The 14,516-nt window shown below is 41.0% G+C and overlaps 1 protein-coding gene across 1 annotated transcript; it reads left to right on the forward strand.

Annotated features, from left to right (window-relative positions):
• The first annotated feature begins 43 nt into the window (after positions 1 to 43).
• notchl (notch receptor, like) lies at positions 44 to 14,010 on the forward strand. Its single transcript, XM_031279568.2, has 11 exons — positions 44 to 425; positions 1,410 to 1,554; positions 2,295 to 2,627; positions 3,808 to 4,028; positions 4,380 to 4,704; positions 5,727 to 5,902; positions 6,487 to 6,548; positions 7,242 to 7,365; positions 9,266 to 9,363; positions 9,515 to 9,846; positions 10,890 to 14,010. The coding sequence occupies exons 1-11, from the start codon at positions 374 to 376 to the stop codon at positions 11,398 to 11,400; spliced, it is 2,379 nt and encodes a 792-aa protein (XP_031135428.1). The 5' UTR covers positions 44 to 373; the 3' UTR covers positions 11,401 to 14,010.
• Positions 14,011 to 14,516: the final 506 nt, after the last annotated feature.

Here is a 14,516-nt window from a genome sequence, read left to right on the forward strand (position 1 = left end):
ACCTACAAATACACACACATACAGTCATCAACCTCCTATTCTTCTCCACACAGTGGCAGGAAGTTGTCCAGATATCCGCAGGGCCTCTGAAAAAAGAGCGAGTGAACAAAGTGGGCTGGGTGGTGGTGTGGGAAGGTGTTGGCGGTTGTGGCGGCGATGATGGGATTGGGCAACTTCACTCAGAGTTAACTGTTCATTGTGAACAGCAGGACTGCAGCTACACCACAAAGCTACAGATTTAAGTGTATAACACTGTGAGTCGCAGCTGTAGCTCCTGGAGATCAGAGGCAGGTTTACCAAACAGCTGGACTGGACTGCTGATCCCTCTGGGCAGAGAAGAAAAGGCCCACCGCAGCTGGTGAACAACCTGAAGATGTTTGCTCTGAGGACGTTTGTTCTGCTGGGACTGAGCTGGACATGTCAAGGTGAGTTAGCCACCCTATTCTCAACATATTTTTCTTTCTTTTGCACATACAGTACACAAAACATGTGTATGTCACCTGTTCAAAGTGTCCTGTGGCTGTAGATAGAAATATGATTGGAAAAAGTGAAGCCCTATGGGTAGGATACTGGTATACAATTTAGGTAAGTTTATTTTCCCCAAATGCATTAGAATATATTTTTTCATCAATGTAGATATGGATTTAACTTTTGGTAATATTCAGTTAAGGACAAAGTGAAAAGCATTTTTTATAATGACATATTTCTAATCCTCCTGTACCAGAAAAGCTCTTTTTTTTGATCGAGTGTAACAAAAGTGTTATAACATGTCTAATTTCAGCATATTGTTCATGCGTTTTTTTCTGCCATGAATTTATGGTCCCGCACACACCTGCCAAGCCCATTGTCCAACTCCATCACATTCCTCATTGCCACGGTAACGACCTTCGACCTTTATCAAGTCCCAGCCCACTCCATTTCCTGTTGCTATTCGCTTCTCCTGGAAACTTCCTGTTTATGTCGGGCCCATTTCCTGTTTCCTTTTAACGGTCCGTATCAGGACCCACCTTTCATGGCTTGACCTGCATTGTTATGAATAGTTGCTAATGCTCTGAGACAATGAGTGGTTTGAATATGTGGGTAAGTTGGTCCTGCGATAAAACACTTGAAAAAACTGAAAACAGTTTGCGTGGTAAAATAATACCAGTGTGCAAATACATGTTAATATGGAAGTGATGTTTGCCTCTGACATCTGTCAGTGCATATTAAATTCACCTGCATTTTAAATGGACAAGCAGACATAAACATGTTTCATTCAAGGACAAGACGTTCATAAAACATACAGAAGACCATCTACAAATACATCATTATTACATTTTACCCAGAACAACACTGTACAAAAAGATCACTATTCATGTGCAACATTGTGTAGGCCTACTATTGCTACTAATCTGTGCTTGTCTCCACAGCTGCGTCTGGTGATCCGTGGGGTCAGTGTCCAGTCAACAGAAAGTGTAAGGACAAGTTTGGAGACGAGTCCTGTGACAGGGAGTGCATGGAGCCCGAGTGTCTCAGAGACGGTTTCGACTGCCTAAAGGACCGGGGCCACTGCAAGTAAAACACTTTTGTTGTCATTTTTTACCCTAATTTTCACCCTAAAAAAAACATTTTCCAGCTTTATAGTGAACGTTTTTATTGCTTATTCATGCCAGTTATGGTTGTCCTTTTAAATTGTTGTATGCTAGTTTGTGTTGTTTCCATGTATTATGTATTTTTTCATCTCTTTTTTTCTTATTTGCATTACTATTTAAAACTCTAGGTTTAAGGATGTTTTTATGCAAGAGAGACTTGGGCAAGAAACTCAAATAACAGGCAATCATGATTATTAATATAATTATTATTATTATTATTCCTTTATGATTAATCAGATTCATTTAGTATTGGTTATTGTCATTAATCAGTACACTTGTGCAGAATATTTAATTAAATATTGAAAATAAATAAATAGTGAAATATTAAAAGGGTTTCTTTGGTACCAAGGTTCAGCAACATAATAATATTTACAACAATTCGAAACACAAACACAATATTAAACACAGTGTTAAAATCACATTGTTAATTTGAGGCAGTGAACTGTCCAATATGTTAACTAATGGCTGTATAAAACAAACAACAGTAATGAGATATAAGATAAGTAAGTAATAATGTAATTATTTCCTGTTCTGACATTTTTAACTCCGAGCATGAAAGTTTATTAAAGTTTATAAACCTTGAAATTATTTTGTCAAATCTCTTATTCTATCTCTTTTTTTTTTTTTTTACATCTCTTCATCCCTCCCCATCATGGCTCTCAGTCCGGGCCACATCCAGTACTGCCGCGATCACTATGCCAATTCCCACTGCGAGCAGGGATGCGACAACGCTCCCTGTGGATGGGACGGGAGCGACTGCTTCACACACCAGAGCCCCCTGTGGGCCAAAGGCACCCTGGTCCTTCACGCCAACTTTCCACAACAACGTGGCGCCTTTTCCAACAGCTCCCTGCTCTGGGCTCTCAGCATCCTCCTCCAGTCACCACTCAAACTGAGAGGCTCTGCCCCCCTCGCCACTAACAGGAACTTGTTTGACTTTGACCCTCAGCAGCTCGCCAGCCTGCTGGCTCAGGCATCTGCGGGTGACTCAAATGGGTAGGTGCTGAGTGAACTGTCAAAAATAGTGAGTATAGTTATGTCTTATTTAAACAGTTAAGTCCTGTGAAGCAGTGTTTTTACAAATAGAGGGGACAGTTCAGTAACTTGTCAATACCGACACTTTATCATGGCCATCAGCGTCGGATACCGACTCACAAGGCACTCACAAGCACTAACATGCACTCGCTGCCGGACCCGCTATCAAAACTCTGTGTGTGATTGCATTCTTTGCTCAGGGCGCCATTACTCCAGTAGATATTTACATTCTTACATAGAAAATAGTTGTTTACTGCTATATTCATGTTCTGAATACTGAGTACAGCCCCTTTAAAAAACGTTTTTAACATATTGCTATAACGAGAACTCCACCGATTTAGCATTGCATTCCTAAATCATTGTCAGACTCACAATGGACAGTTTGAAAAAATAAGATAACAATCGATGCAGTAAAAACAGGAATATTGTCTTTTTCATTGAACACCTTCTTCCTTGTCAAAACCTGGCACCTACATTACCAACAATGCAACCTCACTAGCAGCTAATGTAGCTTCATACAACTTTTTTCACATATTGTATGCAGTCATACGCAAAACCTGTAAACAGACGTTGAAAATAAAGACTTTCATCAAGATAAATACCTAAAATATTAATTACAGGTATAACAGCTTCTATTCCTCTTTGTTTTAATAATATTCAAAATGTCAATAAGATTCCATCTAGCATTTAAAAATAACAACATGATTTTGTCAACACATGCTTGAGTTAATTAAGCACCTAAACACTTAAGTGATTTTTGTAAAGACAAAATAAGTGGGCCAAGCATAAAACCTTGGGGAACTCCATTAAGTACAGTAACTGTAGTCTTAAGTCTGAACTGAGCCCATTGACTACCAGGGATACTGTTATGAATGCTGAGATGGGTATCAATATACATGTGTGTTAAGCTATCTCAGAAATGTATTGTTTGTCTTTGTTTTGTTTGGTAAGAGGGTGTAACTTTTTATGTTGAAAAATAAAAATTTCAAAATAGGTGTTTTATGTTAGTACAAAACATTGTTCAGATTTTAAAGGGTTTTAGATTTTATTCAGCAAACGTATCCAAACAAACCTACTTTAGGCCTCCAAAACGATATACCTGCTCTTTCCTACTGTGTCCTTCTCTCTCACTCTTTCCTAGCTCCCTCCTTTTCCTCCAAGTGGACAACAGGCCATGCTCCCGCCTGCCCTCTACCTGTTTCCCTTATGCCACTGAGGCAGCCAGTTTCCTGCGTGCAGTAATGTTGCTAAAGCCTGGCTCGTTCCCCACTCTCCCGGAGCTGAAGGCCGTCATCAGTATTAGAGGTGTCCGAGAGGAAATAGGAAGCAGAGAGGAGGAAACGGTAAAAGAGGAAGTCAAAGGTAGTGTCCTGTCTCCCACACGCACACACACATCCATCCAGCTTTGAGTTTCATCCAAACACAACACTATGCAACACCTTTGCCATTTCCAGTGTGTAGATGTGTTGGTCACTGCTGCATGTTTGAGTTTTAGTTGTTCAAACATTATTTTAGAGGCAGAGCTCAATAAGAATTTACCATGAATGTAACATGCCTTTCTATCAGATGAAATTGAGTACTTCAGTAAATAGGCGCACACTTCGATAGGTGATGCTGTGATCTTGATATCACTTTTTTCCATATATTGCAGCTGTAACAAAAATGTTCTACCTCATAGTAGTAAAAAATAATTTTCCATTCTTCCTCTCAAAGAGCCGACCCCTGCATGGCTATGGGCCGCAATTGCCGTAGCGATTGGTCTGCTGCTGGTGCTGGCCCTGGTGGTGTTCCTGGTGGTGAGGAGGGTGAGGCAGCGGCGGGCGGAGAGGGAAGGTGGTAACAGGGTGAGACACCGGTCTACGGTCACAGACAATAACTCCAAATCCAAGGCCTTGACACCACACCCAGCCCATCAAGACCAGAGGGTCAGGTCAAGCAGAGAGAAAGAGAAGATCAGCTTGAGGAAAAAGAAGAAAGCGAAGGAAGCAGAGAAAAAGAGAAGGAGGGAACCGCTGGGGGAGGACGCCATTCGAATGCGGTGAGACAAGCTGCTTTGAAAGACATGAGAGGATGTTTTGTCTGCTGGAGGAATGATGTCATGTAGACAAATATGGTGTAGTCTAAAACAAGTGAGAGGTCATCCTGTGTAGTTATTGAAAAGGCTGAATGGCACTTTTTCCTGTCAATCAGTTTGATATTACCTTTAATCTTTATTTATTTTTAAACACTTCTCTGCCTCACATAGTATATATTATATTTTTTATTAACATTAGTTGATTAATCGATCAGTCGATCTATTGGCAACAGTTTTGATTATCAATCATTTAAGTCATTTGTCAAGCAACAATGCCAAACATTTGCTTGTTCCCACAAATTTGGTGAGATGTTTGTCTCTCTAAACAAATGAAAGCTTTTGGTTTATGACTGTTAGTCAAGCAATTTGACGATGGCACCATTGTTATGGGCATGTTATTCTATTTTGTAACATTTTATTCTGAAGATGTCATGTTTAATTGATTCATCTAAACACTATTGAACAAATTAGTCGATAATGGATGTGTCCTGGTGGGTAAGGACACATATCATGTAACCGCACCGTTCCCAGTTCAGTTTCAGCCAGGAACCTTTGTTGCATGTCATTATCTACTCTCTCTCTCTCTCTCTCTCTCTCTCTCTCTCTCTCTCTCTCTCTCTCTCTCTCTCTCTCCCCCCCCATTACGTTAATGCCTTTCTATACTGTCATTCTATCAAATAAAGGCAAAAATGGGCACCCTGACCACAGCTCACTCAGGGCCGTGAAACAATAAGTATTTCTAATCCCTGTTATGTTTAGGGTCTTGGTTCATTTCCTCAAAGACTACCAACCCATGCATGTTTTAGGAAAACATACCCTAAAATAGTTAGGCTGTATTCTTGAGTTTGGGTGTGTTGCAGAGCTCTTGGAGGTCTCATAAATCAACATAATAAGAGAGAAAAAGGAAAACACGGTGTGACCACATACAGTAAAAACCACAGCAGTTACTAAATGTGCTGTATCAAAACTGTGCTTTTGGTTTCCAGACCTCTCAAAAGGGACCAGGATATAGGAAGTGACACAGACTTTACCCAGAGTTCAATGGAAGACATCAATGCGAGATGCTCCAGACGACAGGAGGAAGCCTCCATCTGTGACCACAGGGGCCAGGAGCAGAAACACTACCGGGCTGGAACCTCGCAGCCCCGCAGACCTGTACAACGTAAGGTTTAACGTTAGTTTACTAAGTCACTCATTCTTACTGTTAATCATCTGGGAAACGGACATATGTTTTTATTATTGGCCAGCATCTGATTGGCTGGCTGCATCTGTTAAAATCTTCAGACAGCTTAAACATTTGTTAACAACAAAGTCATTTTTTTTTAGTGGTTTTACTCATCTGAAAAGTGATGGTTACTTGACTCAAATACAGCTGCAACACATTAGCCACTTAATCATTTACTTGATCAACACAAAATATATTTAAAAAAACATGTAAATCTTTGGGTTTAAATTTTGGGACATTTTATAGACCAAACGATCAATCAAGAAAATAATCTGTAGATTATCGATAATGAAAATAATAATTAAACCACACCACATTGTCACCACATGAAACATGTACACTGCTGAAATTCAGCCTATGTTTACTGTCAGATAGGACTCTGACATACTGTGCAGAGCAAAATTAGACAGAGATTACATGTGAACTGCACATCTCCTTCCATACAGTATTGGTAAGTATATCAAAAACCCTTACATGTGTCAGTTGGAGATCCACCTGAAATGATTTTTGTTCTCCATCAGCTCCACCTAGAGGATGGGAGAGAAACGCCATGCCTCCTCCTCTGCTCAGTCCTCCTCAGCAGGTCTATCCTTTGTTTTTGTTTTCAACATTTTCTTCATTTTATTTTATAAATGTTGTGAGGAGCCAGTGTTATTAAGGAATTTAACCATTTGGGCTGTATTTGTTTATTCTCTTCCCGTGTCTTTATGTAGACCACACTGTAAAGGCCTAGTTTCGCTTTGCCAGACCTTCCTCCACAGCGCTGCGGAGGAGGATCTGGCTAGTCCACACAGCATTCCGGGATGGGAGAAAAAGATGCTCTGGTTTATTGGCATTTCTTTAAACCAATCACAATCGTCATGGGCGGTGCTAAGCACCGTGCAGAGCCATGGTGCCTCTGCAAAACAGCCTTGTGGAGGAACTTGTTTTGGTGGAACGTGTACGTTCAAAAGTTGTTTTAGTCGTACAACAGAAAACTCAGATTGGACAGATAGTCTAGCTAGCTGTCTGGATTTACCCTGCAGAGATCTGAGGAGCAGTTAACCATAGTCCTTATCAATCCACCGGAGTTTAAAATTCCAACATGAAGAAAGCAGAAGGTAACGGACATCCGGCCGAAAAGAGTGAAATCCGGCGGAATTTCCGTCCACAACGGAACAATCCCAGAAGTGGAACGGCGTGGATATAGACTATACAAGGCCAAACTTAAACTGTTAAATATGTATTACGTGTATGTCTTTTCTATATATTTATCATGGCTCTGTTGTGTTGGCAGTCGGCAGAGTGGTGTGGCCCGGATGGGTCTGTGGTTCTGATCCGAGCGGTGCGTAGCGGGCTGGACAGAGTGGTCTTGGAGCTGCTGCGAGCAGGAGTACCAGTCAACAACACTGATCATACTGGTAATGCATCTGTGTCACAGTTACTAATATTAGTTTAGTCTGACTCAACCCCAAACCTCAGTCAAATAGTATATGCATGTCATTCTTGGTGCTTGTTTTAACCTTATTGAAGTAGGACCTACAGTATATGAATGCAGGAATTGTAGCTACTTTTGTTTAAATTACAGTTCCTCCAATTAATCTCATAATGCAATCAGGCTAAAACAGTTTGAAGAATTATGTGCAAATGCAGTTTGATTATTGCCTGTGTATTCACTACAAGATCCAACCATATTATGTCATCATCACTGAGGTCAGAAGCAGAGGTTGAGTAATTCTGCTTTAACCCCTTCATGCATGAAGCCAAAAAAATGGCTGATTTTGTAAATGTTTTTTTTTTAACTCAAAATGCAGGGAGTTTCTTAACCTTAATGTAATAGTGTCCATCAAAAACCCAGTGACTGGGAAGCTAATAACATTTTGTATTTTTGTAGTAAGACTTGTGTCTACACAGCCATAAGCCATAAGTTATTAAAATTACATCCTGAGGGAAATATGAATATATGTAGCAAATATCATGGCAATCCAGCCAATAGTTTTTAAAACATTTGACAAAGTATTTTCGTAGTAGTCATAGTATCACCAAAGTCAGTACACTTCAACTTCTAGTGACCAAATAAAAAAAAAAATGTCACATTCAAGATGGCTCTGGACCAGTGTTGGAAGAAGTATTCAGATCCTTTACCACACTGTAAAAATACTCTGTTACTCTCTCTGTTAAGTAAAAGTCCTGCATTGAAAATGTTACTTAAGTTAAAGTATGTGAGTATCATCAGGACAATGCACTTAAAGTATTAAAAGTAAAAGTACTCAATGCAGTAAAATCCCTAACATTTTAGAAACTGCAAACGATCCAAACAGTTCTGTGTTTAATTGGGCTAATTATTTCAGCTGTACCTGTAGGCCGTTATACTGTTGGATAGTTTAATTTACAATAAAACATTACATTTTATAAACTACATGTGTTTTGTGTGCAAACATCTTAATTTGTAAAGTAACTAGTAACTAAAGCTGTCAGATGAATATAGTGGAGTAAAAAGTACAATATTTCTCTCTGAAATGTAGCGGAGTTGAAGTAGAAAGTGGCACGAATAGAAAAGACTCAAGTATAGTACAAGTACCTCAACATTTGTACTTAAGTACAGTACTGGAGTAAATGTGCTTAGTTACATTCCACCACTGATCTGGACCAAAGAGACTGACTAACCAACAGACCGACATTGCAGTCCTTAAAGCCACAGCGCTAACTTGGCTAATAAAGTTACAAGTTGCAAGTCTTAAACTCACCTGTCCACGTGCCATATTTGGATCCAATGCATGAACGGGTTAAAGCTCACCTTGGAGAGAAATAGCATGTAAAGCTCCGGAGCAGGCCATTTTTTTCTGTCACCTGTACACTGAGGGGCTGAGTAACTGGTGTAACTTACCCCATCTCTCTCACATCCTCTTTTTGTGTCCCTCCTCTCCCGTCCTGTGCTCATCTCTCCATGGCTTCTCTTCTTCTTCCTCCTCCAGCTCCCCTGCTGCCCTCCTCTGACTCAGAACAAAGTTAATGTGCTCTAGTGCTCAAGATCGGGTTGATGGACATATTAACTTTGTTGCTGATCTTTCTCCTTGCTTTTATTGTGTCTTTGTCTCTCTGTCTACTTCTGTTCACATCTCTTAATGTTTTTTGTCTTTCTGACCTGTCTCTGTCCTCTCTTTCTCACTTCAGCTGAAACAATTCATCTCCACATCCCTCCATTCTCCCTCCCTTCACCATCTTGGGCTCGACTCTGTTGTGTAATGGTTGTTCATTGGCTGACTTACTCCCTCCCTTCTTCCCCCCTTACCTTCCCTCCACTCACACTGTCTCTCTCAGGGAGATCAGCCCTGCACTGGGCATGCTCAGTAAACCACCTCTCCCTAACAAGGACCCTCATTCGCTACGGGGCCGCTGTGGACCTGCAAGACAACAAGGTCAGTTCTGACTGTTTCTTTATCAGTGGTTATTAAGGAGGACTCAGAATCCTGATTTATCCATGTTTAAAACAAGCTGACTGTGTCTGTTTAATTTATATCCTCCAGACAACACAGAAGTACGTTGTTTTTATGATTATTTCTCTGGTAGGGCGAGACTGCTCTCTTCCTCTCCGCCATCCATGGTTGCTATGATACGGCCAGACTTCTCCTCCTTCATGGTGCCAACCTGGAGCTGCACGATCGGAGAGGACGTCGTCCGATGGACGTGGCCAGAGAGGGCATGCATCACCAGGTCCTGGAACTCCTGTTGGCTCACCAAATTCAGAGAGGGCCTGTTCCCGTCGACTCGGCCAACGACATGCTGTGGGAGGATCGCACCCTGATGTACTCGCCGTGGGTCGGATCACAAGGCATGCCTGGAAGAAGTGCCTCCTTCTCTGGGATCATAGGGCATCGAGATATGACCCCACCTCCACAAAAGTAAGCCTTCAGTAATAAAATGCACGCACAGACGACAGTATTTGTCTCTTTAACGGCCTTCTGAGGATTTTCCACCAGCTAAGTGAGAAACTCATGAGATGATGAGACTTGAATTTGCTCATAATTACCATACAAGCTTTTTTTTGTGTGCATATTTTAGCCAATCAGGTAAACATTGCATAATCATTGCATTTTTTTTAATTTGCTGTTGGCATCAAACTAGGGGGGTGGCTATTGGATCCCATAAAAAAGTTAGTGACTACGCTGTTAAGCACAGCTGTATATATGTGACTTGCGGCTTGCAAATTCTATGTAAGAGGTAGTTTCTCATCATGGTTAACAATTATGATTTACACTGTGCAGTAAAGCAGTATTTTCACAGTAATATTCATTAAAATATATATATTTCACACTGCAAAATGGCAATATTGAAACCATTACAGTTGAGTTTCAAAATATCAACTAAAACTTGGGAAGGATTTGTTTTGGGGCGTGCTTTACAAAATCAGGTAGTATGAATATTAAAAAATGTTTTATTTAATTGTTATACTTTTTATTGATCCCCAGTGGGGAAATTACAATTTACACTCTGTTAGAAATCACTACACACAGGCCTGCAATACACACACACACATGCTCAAGTCCTATACATGCACAAATGGAGAGATGTCAGAGTGAGTGGGCTGCCAGTGCTGGACCAGCGCCCTGAGTGGTTGGGGGGTTGCCCAAGAGCACCTTGGCAGTACCCAGGAGGTGAACTGGCAACTCTCCAGCTACCAGTCCACACTCTGTACTTTGGTCCGTACAGGGACTTGAACCGGCAACCCTCCAGATCCCAACCCAACTCCCTACTTGTAACAAGAAAAAAGTTGTCGAAGTCTTGTGCTTATGTAGTTACTGTTCTAAAAAAACGCTTCCTTGGTGGTGCATTCAAACACTCTAAAGTCAAAGATTTAAGTCTTTAACCTTTTTCATCTAAGACAAAGACTGCACAGTAAATTTGTATTTTATGGGATAAACATAAAAACTTTTTGTCTTGCCAGTGATTGGTCGATGGGTCGAGTGCAGTACCCCTCTCCTCAGAACTGGAGACCACAGCTCAACCAATCCGCAACAGCACTGGTCCCTCCTAGAGTCATGGGCCGCTCCCCTCGGCCAATCAGCACCTTACAGGAGGTAACATCAGAAGACGAGGATCGTGATAGGCATCAGGAAGTCCCCAGAGCTGCAACACCTCACTTCCTGTCGCCCCAGCCTGCCCCTCGGCAGCGTTCCTTTTCCTGCACCCAGCATGCATTGCAGCGTCGCTCCAGTGCCCCCCAGCCAGAGCCCAATTATATTATTGTGACAGACAGAACAGCCAATGAGCCCATAGAAAGAATTGTTGTTTCACCTCCTACAGATGCTGCCGTCCAATCAGATCGCCAGCCAGTTATAAATGGTGACACTCCCAGTAGAGCAGAACAATTAGCGGTGAGTTCAGCAGATTCAGAGCAGAAATCCAGAGGTGAGAGGTCAAACAACATTCCTGACTCCACACAAACAGCATTGTAGAGAAACCAGCAGCAAAACATACACAGCTGCCTTTCCATTCAGCCCATAGAAAAAGCAACGGAGAACACATGAACATAATGACTTACAATTACAGAGAGGCTAGGAGTTTAAGTTTGGCATTTGGTGTATTTTGTTGTTCAGCCTAATACAAACTAAAAAGCTTACAAGGAGGCCGAAAAACTAGAGGGAGTCCAACCTTGATTTGCTGTAATTTTGGGACCTTAATTATTATCCAATATGCATCTGTTGGGTGTCGCCTGACAAATGTTCTTGTAAGATTACTTATTTGTTACATTCCTGTCAAATGAATACACAGCAGCACTTCCCAAATCACCTCCACAGTTTCTTACTCAGCCTTGCCTAAATTATTAGTATAATATTTTTAATAGGGAGGGGGGTATTGTTCATATTTTCACATATTACATAGGTAAAAAAAAATAACATGTCTGAGATGAATGCCAGTTAAACGTGATGAATATCACAGTCGCGCTGCAACATCTTGTGAAAGTTGTTGCCAAATAGTGTAATATATTCCCATGGTCCTGACTTCTAACAGGTTGTATTCTGATAATTGCGGAAACAATCAAAGAGAAATTATTAAAAGAAGCATGTGCATGGTAGCACAAATATGTCAGAATCATGCTGATGCATGCAATAAAGAGACTTTTCATGCAAATAATGTGGATTTCTAATTTTATTTTCAAATTCTCTTGCATCAGAGTCAGGCAGGGCAGAAGCCACAGGGGTTTCTCTATAACTTGAGGAACCCTCCAGTAAAACACAGAGCCACTGAATGTGCAGGCAAAGTAATGCTGCTGAAAATATGCTGCCAGAGTTATTGACTCATTGGTGAGCCAGTCAAAAAGCTCCCAGCAACCTGATATAACAGGGTGCAATTTGGAAGTCTCCAAAGTTTAGAATCACTTTGGGTTGCTGACTCACGATCCTCAACCAGAGATTCGATAAACACAGACTTATGGTAGCTGACCTTTTCCCCCTTTCTGTGGCGGTGAAGTCCCAGGCCAGCAGCTACTGTCCTGAGAAAACATCCTACTACGCATTGCCTGTTTGTATCCGCCTCCAGAGGAGCAGCTGGCGAATATAGAGGGGTGTCAGGTGTCTTAATGTGGTCCTCCATTATTTTTGGGTTTTGTATGTATAAAGATTAGCAGTTCTGATCTGTAGACAGATGACTGATCCTCACAGTGTCAAGGACACCTATAATCCTTGGACAGTGTGCATCATATTCTAGAATGCCCCACATTCCAACCAATGACATGCACAAAATAGACTGTATGCACTCAACATTCTGTTTCCTTGGTTACATTTGGAATACTGAGATTCGGGCCATTAAAACAAACAGGACTGACCTTTACCAGTCATGCTGGGTGGGGAAAAAAGAGAGCAAAACGTCCATTTGCATTTTTTATTATTTGTTAGTATGAGTACATCATTAAAAGAAGTGTGTGGAGGACTGCAAGCTTTCAGGTTCCCACACACACACACTTTACACACACTGGTCGCTCAAATGCAAATTATGCACTGAAGTTGCTCCGTCTTTTTACTTGTTTAAAAGGTCTTAAATAATGTCCTAATAATATCATATAGTCAAAAGGGACATTTTACTGCAGAATGAGTACTACATTTCTTACCGAGGTAGGATTTTCAATGCAGGACTTTTACGTTTTTGCAGTGGTATTGTTACTTAAGTAAATGATCTGAGTACTTCCATCACTGCAAAACGGACTGCTTGCATAAGCAATGTGCATGAAGATAAACGGTTATAATGTTGCAGTGAGAATGAGGCAAATGGACACATATTCTCCACACCAAATGACAATAAATATATATAAACAAATGGTCTTTAGTCGACATGGCAACATGCAGACAAATGTTGAATGGGTGTGACAGTGGGAGGATGTCCCCCAGCTCGTTCTCATCATGGGAACGTGGAGCAGGAGGCTTCATCCTCTCTTTATTACCTGTTAAAACCGATACTTCATTCACAAAGTGTGCTTGGAGGAGAGGTGACTCTCAGGTTCCCACACGCACACGAGAACACGAGTTATTTTTTTATTTTTACTAAACACATTAATTGGAAGAGCCGCGCGTAAAAGTAAAGACTTTACGCGCGCCTCGGTTGTCCATAGAGAACTATAGTATTACATTTGACAAAATGTAATGTACTTGAAAATAGAGATGACACAACGACTTGATTCAGTTTTGCTTACTGAATGTGGGAGACTGTCCACACCGACAAACCTATAATAATTTGGGCAAATGTTAGAGTAGCTCCTTCAACTCTCTCTCATGGGAAACTTGGGCAGGGAGCTGTGTTCACACTTTATTACGTGTTAGAATCGATACATCATTACGAAGAGTGTCTGAGAGAGAGAAGACGCTTTCGGGTTCCCACGCGTTGCTTCTCAGAATGCCATCATGAAATGTACCATTTGGTTTTAATCTCATTATTTCACAGGTATATGCAGAGCCATGCGTAAAAGGTAGCCTAATTTTACGCGCGACACATATATGCTACTCTCAGCAGACTTTGCAGATTGTTTGTTCGTTTGTTTGTTTTGAATACAATAAGATAGATTTCGCTTTGAACTGTAGTTTTTGATTTGGTTTTGTTTGCAGAGATGTGCATAAAAGAGTGGATTTTACGCACACCGTAACAGTTTACCTTGTTGCAGATTTTATGAGAACCTCAAGCAGCAGTGAGTCGGTGAATGAGTGAATGTTCTCGATTTCTTCAGATTTTCTCGGCTCCACACTCCTTATTTTCAGCAGTATCAGCCTGAGGACATGTCTCGTTTCTCCGTCCATAATAAAGGCGTGAGAAGTCACCACAGTCATTTGTCTGGGCATCACGCTGTTTTGGCGGATGCTTGTTGATTTCCCTTACATATGTAAAATGTGTCACACGAGCTGGTAACACCTGTCACAGGCGCGTGCTGCTCATACTCTGCGGGGCAGCTGCACGTGCGGATTTGAGAAGGGTCGTCTTTCAGTCTGCATTCATTCCTTGTCAAAATGTGTTAAAAATAGATCATTAAGAAAAATTTGAAGTAGAAATTAAAAAGATATATATATATATATATATATATATATAT

Source organism: Sander lucioperca, chromosome 10 (genome assembly GCF_008315115.2).
Source record: "Sander lucioperca isolate FBNREF2018 chromosome 10, SLUC_FBN_1.2, whole genome shotgun sequence".
Classification (NCBI taxonomy): domain Eukaryota; kingdom Metazoa; phylum Chordata; class Actinopteri; order Perciformes; family Percidae; genus Sander; species Sander lucioperca.